The sequence below is a fragment of the Equus caballus genome, chromosome 18 (genome assembly GCF_041296265.1).
Source record: "Equus caballus isolate H_3958 breed thoroughbred chromosome 18, TB-T2T, whole genome shotgun sequence".
Taxonomy (NCBI): Eukaryota; Metazoa; Chordata; class Mammalia; order Perissodactyla; family Equidae; genus Equus; species Equus caballus.
The window spans coordinates 58,396,959-58,412,597 of record NC_091701.1 but is presented as its reverse complement, the minus strand read 5'-3'; the positions used below and the strand labels follow the sequence as shown (position 1 = coordinate 58,412,597).

Sequence of the window (15,639 nt, the reverse complement as noted above, 5' to 3'; positions counted from 1 at the left end):
TGCAGTTGCAGACTGTTAAAAGGTCACTTGATATTATATAGATATTTCTCTGAATCATTCACGTGAATCATAACACAATGACTACTGAATGTTAATGGAGGAAGCTATTATTAAGTTGGGAAAGAAACAGCAAATCATTATCTCTGAATCTCAGGATTTTTCCCTTTTTGGGGAGCACAGAGATAGAAAGTCGAAATCTCTCCAATTGTTATGCCATTACATCCCAAATATGTAACATAGATGTAATAAAAACTATAATACAGATGTCATTATGCACGCTGTTCATTGAAAGACACATAACATAATTATCTGGGGTTTTCTTTTTAATATGGATAAATGTGATCATTTTCAAGAAAACAACTGTGACAGATGAATCTAGGTGGAAAAAACAACATCAAAAGACCACAGGCATTTTTCTCAGACATTGAAGCCTCTTCGTAAGTTGTATAGATTAGCCCTTTCGGTGAGAGAAGTATGTGAGTGAATGAAAAGAGCTTGGTGATCAGAATGAGGAAACATGAGTCTAATGTAAACGCCCTGAGATCACAGCTCCTATAGCCTCAGCACTCAGAACAGTGCCTGGTGCAGAATGGGACTCAATCAAGATTTGGAGAATGAATAAATGTTCTCATGATTTTTCCCTCCACCAGCTGGGTGACATTAAGCAAAGTAATTTGTCCCTCTGGGTCTCATTGTCTCCATTAATAAAATGAGATGGTTTTGGAATAGTTTTAAGTATTGAGATCCTATGATTGTATGACATGGATTCAAAATTTTAAAACATCTGTTTGTTAAATCTTTTCTTAAAACTGCATTTTAAAGCAAGTAAACTTATTCCCTGGACAAAGCAAAATCCTTTATCTTTTCCTTATTAATATGGTTTAGGGTTGATATATGTAACTATCTTGGAAAAGTATATTACTGATAAAAATATTTTTATAGCTGATTCAACAATATAGATCAGATGTGGGGAAGCTGTACCGATACGCCTTTAAAACTATATTTCAGCAGTTTTGACTCCAGTGAATTCACCTTTTACAGAATATTTTAAATGATTTCTACTGTTGTTTTCAAACATCTACTGTACCCAGCTCTTTAAAGAATACAAAGCTGGTTGGTAATTTATTTACTTTAGATTTTATGTTAATGGAGAGCAAACCTTACAATCCCTTTGGGTTTCATCTCCCAGAGTGAGAGGCACCTAAACACTTTTGTTTGCAGAATGCCATCTCGCTTCTAAATTGTCCAACTTGTCCAAGGTTTTGTGGTCTTGTCCATCTCCCTCCAAACAAACGCCACAGGCAAGTTAGAAGCAGCACTTCCCTCCAGGTGATGATCACTCACACGGGGTAAACAGTTGCAGAGCATTTTGCTGCCCTAGGCAAACTCTGCCTGAAAGGACAAGCTGGCTTTGCATAAAAATAAGCAAGGTAGGGTGGATGCCTATTAGGCAGGTAGAGATTTTTTTAAAAATTGGTAGCATTTCTGATTTAACTCTGTTGAAATACTTGACGCATCTGAGCATCTATCTTAAGAAAACTGACATTGCATTATTTGAACATCTGTTATCCAGTGTAGGAGGGGAGCAGGCGCTCTCTCTGGTAGCATCGTTGATGACATAATAAGTCTTTTGATGTGTCCTGTTGTGAATAGATCTGATGTGTCTGAACCATGTTAATTGTATGTCACAAAGTCGTCATGGAAATCTTCTGATGACATTGATAGAGAATAAACAGTTTAATGAGGGCTGCATTATAAAAGGTTTCTAGGGAGACATATCTTTCCAGCATATAAATTATTTCTTTCATGTAAGTTGAACACTTGGGTAGAAATGGCAATGCTACCATAGTGGTTAAAAAGATTTAATGCCTTGAAAGAAATGCAGGTAAGCCTATCCACGGGCTGGATCCCGCCATCACCTTTCCGCAGCCTCTTGACGCTCATCTATATGGATGCAGATACTACAGGTGAGGAGATTGGGTCCCTGAGGAGTTGTGAGAATTGATGGCTGGAGCTCACTATAAATATTGTATTACCATTATCCTCATTCCTTTTTATCTTGTTTATTTCACATCACTTACTGTACATTTGCACTGTGACAGTGATCAATGCGAGCTTCCTGCATCTTTAGTCCGCTGGCTTGCCCAGGTCTATAACCTTACTCCAGTCGAATCAAAGGATCGTTAGAGCCCAAAAGAAATTTGAGAACTTGACAAATTCTCAACGTTTACTTACTTAAGGTTTCTAAGCGAGATTATCTAAATTAGCTAGTTCTGCCTGCGGGTTTTTGTAAATTACATATATTGTCTTTTAAATGCCAAATCCCTTCCACTGCAATTTTTAAGATGAGTTTTTTCAGTACAAATTTTTAAGCTCAAATTTGGTACAATTTTTAAGATGAGTTTTTTAGTACAAAAAAATGTAACACTACAGAAAAGAGTAAAGTAAAATTTCCCATGCACTGGCAATGTTAACGTATTTTGGAGTATTTTCTTCTAAACATGTTTCTGTAGATATGAACATATATGAAGATTCACATAGATATTGGATATGCTTCTTTTACATAGATGACCTGTGTAGTTTACCCACTTCTACATAGTTTTCCCCACTTGTTATACAGAGAACATTTTCCTATATCACTAAATATATTTTATAGTATTTCATAACATCAACATACCCATTCCTCTGCTATTGAGCATTTAGGATATTTCTATATAGTTGTGACTATACATAATATAGCGAACATCTTCACTCATACAACAATTTTAAATCTTTTTATTCTTTATTTCTCTTTTCTGGGTGCATTCTGGATTCTCAAACTCAGAACTCATGTAACTCCCTATCTGTTCACAGTATTCAAATAAGTGGCAGCCTAGTTAATCGTAATTATCTTTCATCTACAGAGAGCTGTACTTGTGGAAAATTGAAAAGCTCATTAGGTTACAATTTTTCCTCAGTTAAGCCCATCTCACCAGAAATAATAGTAGTTAATGCCTTTAGGTGGTCTTAAGTAAAAACTAAGCACTAAGTGTTAAAAATGAATGCTGCTAAAGTATTTTACATATATTTTAGACGCTAAATATAAGGACTCTTGAATTAATACATAGGATGTGCTAAACTTAATATTTAGCATGATAGAAAAATCTGAAATAATGTTATAGTTCAAAGTAAAGCGATTACTCTCAGATACTTCCATTCTCCCCTGAAGGAAAAAAAAAAAAAATCAAAATGAAACAAAAGGACCACTTGGTTTTTTGGAACAAATTTCCTTTGACTTAAAAATGATCTGGATTTTCAATTCCAAAAAATGTTAAATATTTTACGTTCTCTGGAAATCCTTAGAGAAAAGCTTTAGTTCAAGCCTGCTGTCTCAATTCACTGGTTTGTATAAGGAAGGAGCTCGGAAGGAGCACTGGGTGGGAAGACTTGTGACCTTGGGCGATTTGCTTATTCTCTCTTAGCCTGCACGTCTTCATCAGGACAAGGGTTGTTATGAGAATTGAATGTAAAGCACTGAAGAGTGAGCGCCGGCACAGAACTGGCTCTCAGCAAATGCTCGCTCCTGATTTTCAATGATAATGACAGATTATTTCAAGAGATGGGTTTTTAAAATAACTTCTCTCCTTTAATGAAATTTATCAACTGAAACTGTGCTAGTAGGTGAATGGTTGCTATTTTGCCATAAAATTATAAATATGTAGACAATTTGAGAGATGATTAATAGGACACCAAACAGAAATGAAAAGTTAAAACTCCAAAGTTAAGCAATTCTGATGTCCCCAGGCGCACTCTAATTTCTTTATGTATCGCTAATTGGTCAAAAATAATTAAAACAATGACTTAAATTTGTATAGCAATTTAGGATTTCAAATACTGTCATATTTAATTGGTTTGATCCTCACACAGCCAATATCACAGAAGCTGTTGGAAGGCGAGCGATTGGCCTGAGGCCAAACTACCTAATTAATACTAAAACAGAATAAAAGATATCTTATTTCTATCTCTGTTAGTTCTTTTAACCATCAAGTAAAGGAAAAGAGAAAAATCAAAACAAAAATGATAGATTATCTAAATCTTAATGGAAGAGGAAACTTCTTACCAAATCCGTGCTCATGAGGCCAGCCCTGTGACCTGGTGGTTTAAGTTCGGCGTGTTCTGCTTTAGCTGCCCAGGTTTAGTTCCTGGGCACAGACCTATACCACTTGTCAGTGGCCATGCTGTGGTGGTGACCTACATACAAAATAGAGGAAGATTGGCACAGATGTTAGCTCAGGGCGAATCTTCCTCAAGCAAAAAAAGAGGAAGACTGGCAATGGATGTTAGCTCAGGGTGAATCTTCCTCAGCAAAATAAAAAAAAGAAGAAGAAGAAGAAGAAGCAGCTGTACTCTTAAGAGGTTTTAGTATCAAAAACCAAAAATTGAAAACAAATGAGCTGTGTATGCATCTTAAAAACTAGAAAAAAATGTATTAAAATCAAAGTAAGTTAGGGGGCCAGCCCAGTGGTGTAAGTTTGCAAGCTCTGCTTTGGTAGCCCAGGGTTTGTGGGTCCAGATCCTCAGTGCAGACCTACACACAGCTCATCAAGCCATGCTGTGGCAGCATCCCACATACAAAAAAAAATAAAGCAAGTATGAAAAAACCAACAGCTAGTTCTTCTGTGGGGGACGGGGGAGCAGAATCTACTTAAACAGACAAATACAAGACCAGCTTGATTAAGGAAAAATTAAAGTACAAATATAAAACATCTGAGTTTTAACTAACTTTCCCAAAATAACTAGTCCTACTGCCATTCAAACTTCTAAGAGAAAGAGGGAGTGAGTTGTAGTCATCTCTCCAATTCTGTTTATGGAGTTACATATACCTAATATCCACCACCTGGTAAAGATGCTATGTTAGTTTGCTAGAACTGCCGTAACAAAGTACCACAAACTGGGTGCCTAACCACAAATTTATTCTCACAGTTGTGGAGTCTAGATATCTGAAATCAAGGTGTTGGCAGGACTGGTTCCTTCTGAGAACTCTACGGATCTCTTCCACACCTCTGTCCTTGGCTTGTACATGGCCATCTTCTCCCTGTGTCTCTTTATGTGATTTTTCCTCAGTATCGATCTGTATCCAAATTTCTCACTTATTTATAAATACACCAGTCATATTGGATTAGGGTCCACCCTAATAACCTCATTTGGGGCCAGCCCAGTGGCTGAGAGGTTAAGTTCACATGCTCCACTTTGATGGCCCAGGTTTTCACCAGTTCGGATCCTGGACACAGACGTGACACCGCTCATCAGGCCATGCTGAGGTGGCGTCCCACATAGCACAACTAGAAGGCCCTACAACTAGAATATACAACTATGTACTGGGGGGCTTTGGGGAGAAGAATCAAAAAAAGGAAAAAGGTTGGCAACAGGTGTTAGCTCAGGTGCCAATCTTTAAAACAAAAACCCTCATTTTAACTTGATTACCTCTATACAGACCCAATCTCCAAATAAGGTCACATTCTGAGATACTGGGGGTTAGTATCTTCAACATTTGAATTTTGAGGGGGACACAATTCAAACCATAACAGATGTCCTTTTTCTTTGATTGATCAGTCATTTACTTTCATGAGGTTTTTCCTAATAAAACTTTGAAAGAGGCCACACCCTTTTGTAAAAGCTTTTAAACATTACGTAATTTTAGAGCTGGAATGGACCATAGAAATCTACTCTAACAATACCTTTATCCGATTACTCAGAAAACAAGCTGAGCGATATCTGGGAACTTTACTGTCGGTCAATTATATCTTGGCTTTCTGGTATCACCTCCTGCAAATTCCTCACACCACTGGAGGGCTGCGCAGGGACTCCAGTCAGTTGTGGGCCTGTGTTGGAGTCTCTAATAGGAGAAGTCTTGCTCCTATCTTCTTGTTCTTCCTGGTATCCTGCCTTGCTATCAACCACTGCTGGCTTTGGGCCTGGTCAAGTGAGCATCCACCGTTGCCTCTGGCTTTTTTCCCTCTGCTTTCACAGAGCTCCACTGGAATATTTATGCAGTTTGGTGTTTTGGTTTTTAAAACTTCCTATGGAGATAAACTGTCACAGAACTGTCTTCATATAGTTTTAATCATTGAGGCAACGACAAAGGTTTACTGTAATTGATTTGGAATCAAAAGTAGTTTTTTCAGAAACGTATTATACCACTGGCATTTAGGTGTCCTCCAGTGGTGCTATTCTTATTAAATTGCTATTTACTTGAAGGTGAAATAGTCAATGGTTCTCAAACCAAAGATACTGCTTCAGTAGACCCCTGGTAGTCCCAGACATCTCCATTTTTAGCAGACATCCCGGTGATTTTTAGGTAGTCTTCACACCTCACTTTGAATAATAACAAAAACCTACTTTAAATCAACATGTTGATCATCAGTTTTTAAATCACTGCTACTAGGAACGATTGTTTTATTTCCCAATAATGTATTTTATCAAACCTAAGATTTTTTTGTCACATTACTTTATATATCACTAAGAAAGAAAAAAACTGTCAATAAACTATGACACAGAGCCTTAAAGAGAGTCCCTTTGGACCTGTGAATTATTCACACCGACACCTCATCACTTTGAAATTTCTGTGCAGAGGGATTTGCCCACTTAGTTTCCCTTCAGTTGCGTTACTGGGCCTGTGATAGGCAAAACCTTTACCACAAGCACCACAGCTTCTTCCACTTGTGGTTACCTTTCTTCTATCCTCTAATACAGTGGAATGCTGCTTTCCAAGAAAATCTGAGATTGCTGTCATTCCTCCTCCACGTGTGCTTCACTAATAAGAAATATAGACCCCATACCTGTTTATATGCCATCATTGTATACAATGGCTTTTATTTTTAGAGCCAAATCATGGTGTGGCTTTAAAAAAAAAAAAAGTGTCAGTTTAAAAAAACATTGTTATATGGCAGTTAAACTCAGCACATGATATCACTCAAAAATATCAAAAAATATAAAAAATATGACCAAGTCCATGCACACACTGACATGGACCAGTCCCGAGTGCTGCCTTGTGTATCGTTATCATAAGGTGTGATTAGTTGTAGACACAGTCTGTGAAAATGGTGGGGGGGGACAATCTTACAATCTACGTAATATGGTGATACACCAATTTACAATGGAAACTGTTCTCATGCTAACTGATGGAGTAACATAATGAGCCAGAGCAATGGTTCTCCAAGTGTAGTCCCAGGACTAGCAGCATCAGCATCACCTGGGAATTTGCTATAAATATAAATTCTCAGGCCTGCCCTAGACTGAATCGGAAACTCTGGGGAGTGGGCCCAGCAGTCTGTTTTAACAAGCCCTCCAGAGGATTGTGATGCACAGTCAAGTGTGCGAACCGCTAGGTTAAAGTGAATGGGCAGTCCAGGGCAGGGAAAGAGGCCTCCTTCCACAATAGAGAGGAATGTTTATTGATATGAACACACACATCCCTCTAGTTCTATTGAGTTTACCCAAGATAAGAATTTATGTATGTCATCCTTGAGACCACTACATTCAAATATATGGTTGTTATATAAAAGGCCTACATTTTCTAATGGCCAAAAATAAACAGACCTTGATATGTTTTACTGTTATCATCCTTAGCCGTCTCTCTCTCTTTGTTCTCTTTGCTCCAAACTATCCTTTCTTCCTAGTCTCTCCCCGCTTTCCTTTTATCATCTAGATTCATTTCCATTTTAGACTTTTCTTAGACTCTCCTTCACTTTTTCTGTTTTTAGCTTTTCAAACTTACTTTGAGCAAAATAAAAGTAGCTAGTCATATAAAAGTTGAATCCCCAAATTAAGGAATGGAGAAATACAGAACCATGAGCAAATGCCTATAAAACGTCACTGCTCAAGGATTTGGACCCAGGAACATACAGTTTAACTGCTGCCCTCTGTCATGTGAAAGGTAATGTTTGTTGCAGGGTAATACTAAAATAATTATTAAAATATGTAATATTTGGAAGTGTCATTTTATTTTCTAGTTTAGAAAACATAGTCTCAGAGATCACATTAAACTTATTGGCTTTAGTGTTGGCTGGCATGCTGTGTGTTCTTCCTTTGGGCTCAGATAGGTTTTTCTTTTTAAATTGTTAATACACATCCAGTAGAAAAATAAAAAGAAATGAGATGTTCCTTTGCTGAATGTTCACTGCAGTATCCTCATTGCTTTAAAACTGTAAGGTTTGTTCTCTCCGGAGAAACCTATTTCAGAAATAATTATCTTTGTATTGGAGTCAAACAAACAATCCATTGTGAAGCTGAAATCTCATTGGAGGTTCAAGCTCATAACACCAAATAATAAATAGGTTTGTATTCTCTGATCCTTGATGAGTGATATAATTTTAATGTTCAGTCTTCCCTTAAAACATGCATATTATGCAGAGTTTATTTTGTGGCAGCGTTTCTTTCTAGTTTATAGTGAAATGGATTTTAAATTCTTAAAGAGGAAAAAAACATTGGGGAAAAAGAGGGGACTTATGTTTTTTTAAATATGATTTTATAAGCTTATTTACGTAAGTTAAAATTTTTTTTTTCTTTGTGAACTTAGCAGAAAATCTTACTGGGAATTTTAGAGAAACAACATGATCGATTCAGAATTTATGTCTCCAACTCCAGTGAAGTAACCTACTTTTCCATCATTTTTTTTGGCTCTGTAGGCTGAGGAGGCAGCATCTACTGACAGTCACTGTATTGTTTGTTAGTTTCAACAAGGTACACAGTGAGCAAGTGGCGTTGGTCCAGTACTCCAGTAGCCTTAAGGTACAAGGAAGAGTTTGTGAAGGCTCACGCTGTATCTGTAATAAAACGTGTGGCAGGTTAGCGTACTTCTCGGCTCTTTAAACCTTTGTTGTACAGAAATTACAGACTGGCTGGATTGACTATTGCAAAGAAACATGCTTCTCGGTAAGTAACATAACTTACAAATGGTAGATTTGTCCTAAAGTGATAGGAATAGAGAGAGAGAGGTATCCTTGGCTTTGGCTGTAGTTTTCCAGATTTATATAGGTTGCATATAGTGCTGAGCAACGCTATGACTAGTATTATTTGACCTATGAAGCTTTTAGGTGATGTGGTTTGGCGACTCAGAATGATCTTGGAAATGTGTGTGTAAGTTAAAGAGGCAGTCATGACTAGAATAACTATACTTTTTTCCGTCTGTTAAGATGAGTGTAATATTTTGGGATTTAATCAGTAGTTGTTATAGACAACAGAGTCTTCAAGATTTAAATGTTAGCATGACTTCTGGTTTAAAACGGTATGTTGGACTTCCATGTACTGTTAAAATGTTATGGTATATTTTCTAAAAAGCGCCGGTTCTACATGATTATTTTATTAATAGTTAAAATATATGAAAATGTCTAGATTGTCAGTTTTAAAATGAATTTCAAATAGTAAAACATTGAAAAGGTAAATTATTAGTATGCTGCATATTTTTAGTAATATTCACAATTATATCTTATACAATATAAAATATTTTTAAATACAGTGTTTGCATGCATTAGTCTTAATAGAAATTTGCCAAAACCATTCACAGAAGATCTGATATAGGAAGCTTTCTCACTTTATAGAGAAGCGTAATTAAATAAGAATTTCATTGGAAGCTATATAAACATTTTTAAACTGCTTCATTTACTGTCAAGTTAATATTGTGAATCACTGGCTGAATTTTATGCCTTGGATTATTTATTTGGAAAATAACATTTTCCTAATAGGATATGTCAGTAAGTGCATGATGAGTTGAGGAATTTTCCAGTTAATAAGGGCTATACAAACATCTGAAACCTCCAGGAAATTAAGTGAAAACATCTTTTATTGCAATGGTTATACTTTGACCAGTTGTACACATTACTTCACATGTGAGAACAATTTCAGCCTTTATTTTGGAGTTATTTATAATGTTACTATTTAAGGATGTTTGATAATCCATTTGGGACATAGTGAACATAGCTATGTTGGTAATTTAAAATGTAAATTATATTTTTACTTTGTTGTCAGTGCATCTAAATGTTAGGTCAGTCTGCACAGAGAAAATCTATTGTTGATGAGGTATTTTGGGGGTCAATTTTTGCTGCAATTTCAGATCTATTTATTATTCTACTTGGTAGCAGTGTACTGTTATGAAGAAAATACTGGTCTAGGAATTAGGAGACTCAGGTTTGGGTCCTGGCTCCTCAACACTGCTCCTAACCATTGGGTTACCTCCTCTATAGAATGACTTCTTAGAGTTTTACTTTGTTTTTGCTATTCCACTTCTAACGTCTTAGTTTTCATTATCCTGTCATGTCAGAGGTGATATATTCATATACAAAATACACTGGAAATTTTGAACAAGGGCCATCCTTTCACATGAGAGCTCACTTCAAATCACAAGGCTCAATGCCATTGGTAGGGAATGAGTGATATAGACAATTTAGGACAGTGGTCCTGGCCTCTGGAAAGTGCACCTATGCTTGTATGAAGTAGACACCGTTTTGTTTATCCTAATACACACATATGTTTCACAACCTTCAAAGTCAGAAAATTCTGACCAATACCCATCTTGACAATGTTTATAAAGAAAAAAGTGATCCTTCAATTGAAATCATCTACACAGTAGCTTCTTACATGCAAAATCTCAAAATATTTACACGCCATATCCACTACCTCTCCATTTGCTCAAGATTTCTGCATTTGATTGGAAATGAAAAGTTTTCAGTCTTGAGTCTTTCTGTTATTTCACTGAGATGATTCACTGTGGCTGAGGTGGTAAGCAGGAGCTTCAGATGACAGTTTGAAATTCTCTTCCTCCACTTCTGAGCAGTTTAAGAAAGAACGCCTGTCCTTTCTGAACTCATCTCCTCTGTAAATGAGGATACAAATATTTATCACATAGGATTGCTGTAAGGATTAAATAGATAATATTTATAAATGTCAACTGTGCTACTCGAGACTTTAAGTTGGTGATCAATAAAAGGTAGACAATTATTGTTTTGTTAAATTATTGACTATTGACTTCTGTTTGGATTCACCATACTTTCTAGGATTGCTGAAACTAAGTTATTTACTCCAGTGTTCCAGTATGATGAGTGAATTATTTCCCTGTGCGAATTTAGAGTCAACCAGAGCTAACTCTAAATTATAGTTGTGAGCTATAATTATTTCAATGGTTAAGACCATTTTGGCCCCTGGGAGTTAAAAGTTATATTTTACAGTGCATGTGAAAGAAGTATTTGTGAATTCATCTCTGTCTTCTATTCATACGTAGGTTAAAATGAGCCATGGTGTCAAGAAGTTTCTTTGGAACATTACATAAACTTGTTCTTGGCCACATAGCAAATGGGAATATGCAAACAGGACTCAAAGGAACCAAACAGAAAATCCTTCACAGGCAGGAAACCTAATATTTACACACTAATCAATAGGGTGATGGTCACTAAGGTGGAGTATGACTAAGATTTCTTGTTCATCATGAATGGGAGCTAGCATCTTAAAGGACTTTCTTCATGTTAGCAGGTTCAACAGGACTAGATTGACAGGTATTTCGGCACCAGAGGCTCTTTGTTCTCCCCACTGCCCTGCTCCCTCACATACTCCTTCCTTCCCCTGCTAAATCGGCTCTCTGCTCTTCTATTCACACTCAGATATAAATGGCCTCTAGTGGTTCACCAACATTTTCTATGTATTTGCATTTTAACACACTGAAAAACTTTAAGCTAAAAAGCTAACGCCCTAATCCCATGCAATTTTAAATAATAGCCAGTGGATTGGGAGGTTTTAAAATAAGGAAGAAAAACAAAGAGGTACATCCTCTAGATTATACATTCTCATTGCCCCCTATGAGACAAAGCTTCATTCTAGGAGGCAAAAAACTTTAACTCTTTTTATGCGTAAAGCACAGATAGATGTATAGTATATAAACAGACATAGGGTGTATCTGTGGTATTACAATTTTATGGAGAGTGATTAAGAAAAAGACATCAAGAAGACCCTTTAGGGATGCAATGATGAAAAAAGAAAGTTGAGAAACATGGTTCTAGATGAGGATCTCTAAGGGCTCTATAAGCCTATAGAGTACTGATTTTACTGAAATGTTTCTAAACGTTTGCAGTATGAAGTAGCTTATGTCTGACTTAGTACTTATATTTGAAGCCAGTATTGATGTTCTAATAAGTGAATTACGGTCATTTGTTGTAACTTTTGCTCTTTTTAGTTATAAGAGGAAATAGATAGGAGGGACTTGAGAACAAGACATCCTTGGATTTGAATTCCAGCTCCCTCTCTTTGTTCTGTGATCCTTGGCAGATCACTTACCCTCTTAAGCCTCAGTTTCCTTGTCTTTAGTTTACTTGGGGATCATAATGTCCACCTTGTAGAATTCCAGTATCGTAAAGATTAATCAAAATAATGTACATCAAACCTTCTGCACATTGCCTAGTACATGACAAGTCCATGCCAACTGGTAGCTATAATTTTATGTGTTGTGCCTTTTTATGTTGATTACTGTCTTTTAAAATTATTATAGAAAAACAGATTTAAATTTGGGAGACAAAAGTATTATTATCCACAAAATACAGAAGTCTCTCTAGGACAATGTTAATCCTATCCATAAAAAGAAAGATAAACTTCTAGTTTTTCTTTAAACCAGTGACTACACCTATTGACATAAACCAAAAACAGAATAAAATCTAAATTTAACTTTTTTCTTTTTTGCTCAGAGGTAACCCTTGGCTAAATTAGACATTTAACATCTCTAGATGCTAATGTAGTCTATTAAATGTAGAATGATTAATCGTTCTGGCAGTTCTATTGAAATGTATTTTCTTTGACTACTACATTGAACTTACTCAGCTGTAAAGTCATTGTTTTATTTTCCCCAGTACCATGAGAACTCAGTATCATTTGGAATTCATATCTGTTTGTGACATCACTTTCGCCTAGAATGTCACCATTCCCTTTGTCTATATAGATGATATTTGCTTTTAGATATTTACCAACCTGCGTGGAATTGTATGCTAAAGAAGTTGACTGAGAGGACATAATGAGAATCAGACAGTATTTCAAACTTACGAATTCCTGTGGAGTTGAGTGAATTTCAGCATTGATACATCTCTGTGGAAGATTTTGTTTCCTTGAAAGGAGCGTGCACAATTCATTCTCTCTCTCTTATTCTCTACCCCTCAAATGATTGTCCTGCTTTTGTGATATACTATTAAAACTCTAACCTGCCAACCTCATTCTCAGGTTATTTTGCTTTCTTTTACTTTGTAAGATTAATACCCACCTCTACAGGAGAAAACCTGATGGAGAAGGAGGAGTGCTTTCACTGTAAAGATTGTGATGTGGCAAAGTAGAATAGATGAGCGACTCTGAAGTATATGATGCGTTCCCCTTTGCCTTTTCAACTTATCTTCTTTTTAGGTAATCTATCTTGTCAACAATGTTTCCACTCTTCTGTGATAGAAGTCCTTTAATAACAAATAACTGTGGAGATATGTCCTCTGTTCCCGAGCCTGCTTTGTAATTTATGGCTGTAACAGCAGAAAAAGGAGTTTGAGGAGCAGAGTTAAAAGAACACTATAGGTTTCTTTCCTCTATATGTAGGCAGCACATTTCTCCAGCAGAAACAATCCGCAAGTAGTGGAATTCAGAAAGCACCAATGATACAGTAATTTAAGACTCTTCCTAGCTTTCCAGGGACCTGGGAGAACAGAATTTCACAATCTAGATGAACATCACATTTCAAAAGCATATGAGAAACCAAAGATCCTCACTTGGAATAAAATACATTGGCTCAGATTCGGTCTCCATATGCTTTAAAAATCATACTCTGAGATGATGCTGGAAGAAGATTTGATGTTCAGAAGCCATTGGGCTGCAAAGTTGGATTAAGAATAAATATGTGCTAAATGACACCCTGAAAGTTTTGATGTACAATAGGTATTCTCTAGTCCATACAGAATTGTCTCAAGTCCACTTGCTGCCATTCCAGTAGAAGAATAGGATTGTTTTCTAGATAGTAGGAGGCAAATGTTTCAGTGCGAATAATAAGATTTGTAAAATAGACCCTTTGAGGGCTAACCAGTGAGATAATTTCCCGAAACCTGGAAATCTAAAAGTGTCATCCCTAAGAGGTTAGAATAATCTTCACATTCTTGGAACCATAGTTTCATGAAGAATTAATATGGTATTTTTCATCACCCTTATTTATTTTGCTTAAGACAGCCAAAGTGACTTAACCAAGATGTCTCATCTAGGAAAGATGGAATTAGAATCTAATCCAGTATTTCTTTCCGTTCATTCGCTATGCTTCCCTCTGTTCCAGTGAGATGGGCAAGAGCCCTGGCCCAGACGACAGGCTTCTATCCACCTGTGCTAGAAGGTCATGTAATGCCTCCCACTCCATCCCTTAATTCTAGTTGCATCTTTAGGTCACCAAATACAAGGTCCTCCTCTGTAGTCTGCTTGAAAATTAGTGGAGCCAGGCCCATGACCTTTCTCCGTTAAAACTTTTTTTTTGCCTCCTCTCACTCACGCATTTCTCTGTTTCTTTCTACAGAAATATTTCAAAATAATTTGGAGAAGTATCACCAATTATTTTTCATCCCTTTAGAAAGATTAAAGTGGCCTTGGCTGCTGTGAGGAAAGCACTGGCCAGTCCAGACTTCTTCACTAGTTGGAGTATTGTTGAAACGAGAGGATGCTTGCCACTATTGATCACATAATATCTTTGTCTTTTCCTTCTTTGCGAGTCCCTTGAGCCTTTTAGGGTACTTTCATGTGGTAGGAAGAAATAGAGATGGTTTGGTTTGATAATTAACTTGTCCCTAATGTATTGGTTCTGAGTCTCAAACAAACTAAGAAGGACCCCACTGTATTCTATGGTATATCAGTCAAAGAGTTCTGATTGAACATAGAAAGGATAATCAGCTGGGATTTACAAAGAGAATTTAATGAAGGACCTGTTTGCAGAGGCGTGGTAAGGTTTAGGGGAGTCAACAATAGATGTTGAGGTTCCTATTGACCGACCGTTAGCTCCCCTATTCCTGAGGGAGAAGGGAGGTAATGGAAGTGTGTAAGTTTGGTGAGAGCTGAAATTGGAGGCTGAAAGGGAGACGACTCAACAGGAGCTGTTATCATGGAAAGATGCCACTTGCCAGAAGGGCAAGGAGGGAGACCAAAAGGAATACTTCAACTTCTCACTTCTTCCTACACAGAATGGGCAAAGAGTAGAGAAAAGATCTGGGAGCAGAGAACAAGCAGCACACATGATCTCCTGAACTTATTTCAAAACATCTTCCCCACCCAACATTTAATGTGAACAATAACTGATGGAAGTGTTCCTTTAGCTCATCATGTTCCTCTGTGCATTCTTTAATGTTCTAGACACTGAATGGCTTTTACAATTTTATTTTTGGGCCAGCGCCATGGCCTAGCAGTTAAGTTCATGCACTCCACTTCTGGAGGCCCAGGTTTGGTTCCTGGGCACAGACCTACACCACTTATTGACGGCCATACTATGGTGGCGACCCACATACAAAATAGAGGAAAACTGGCACAGAAGTCAGCTCAGGGAGAATCTTCCTCAAGCAAAAATAGAGGAAGATTGGCAATGGATGTTGGCTCAGGGCAAATCTTCCTTAGCCAAAAAGG

The 15,639-nt window shown here is 37.0% G+C and overlaps 1 protein-coding gene and 1 long non-coding RNA gene across 21 annotated transcripts in view; one reads left to right on the top strand and one right to left on the bottom strand.

The window, feature by feature from the left end:
• Positions 1-15,639, top strand: part of ZNF385B (zinc finger protein 385B) — a 383,440-nt gene that overhangs the window by 184,666 nt on the left and 183,135 nt on the right. Inside the window, exon 1 of one of the 20 annotated variants that reach the window (XM_005601615.4) lies at positions 8,772-8,913. The exons of the other annotated variants lie outside the window; for them this stretch is intronic. Within the exon in view, the coding sequence (XP_005601672.1) occupies positions 8,904-8,913 (10 nt within the window). The 5' untranslated portion in view covers positions 8,772-8,903. Of the gene's footprint in view, positions 1-8,771; positions 8,914-15,639 lie in introns of those variants that run through there. 20 annotated transcript variants of the gene reach the window in all.
• Positions 7,961-12,878, bottom strand: LOC111768757 (uncharacterized). The gene is made up of 3 exons (XR_002801243.2): positions 12,834-12,878; positions 10,654-10,849; positions 7,961-8,804 (listed from the first exon to the last, which is right to left on the bottom strand). It is a non-coding gene; the product is annotated as an uncharacterized lncRNA (long non-coding RNA).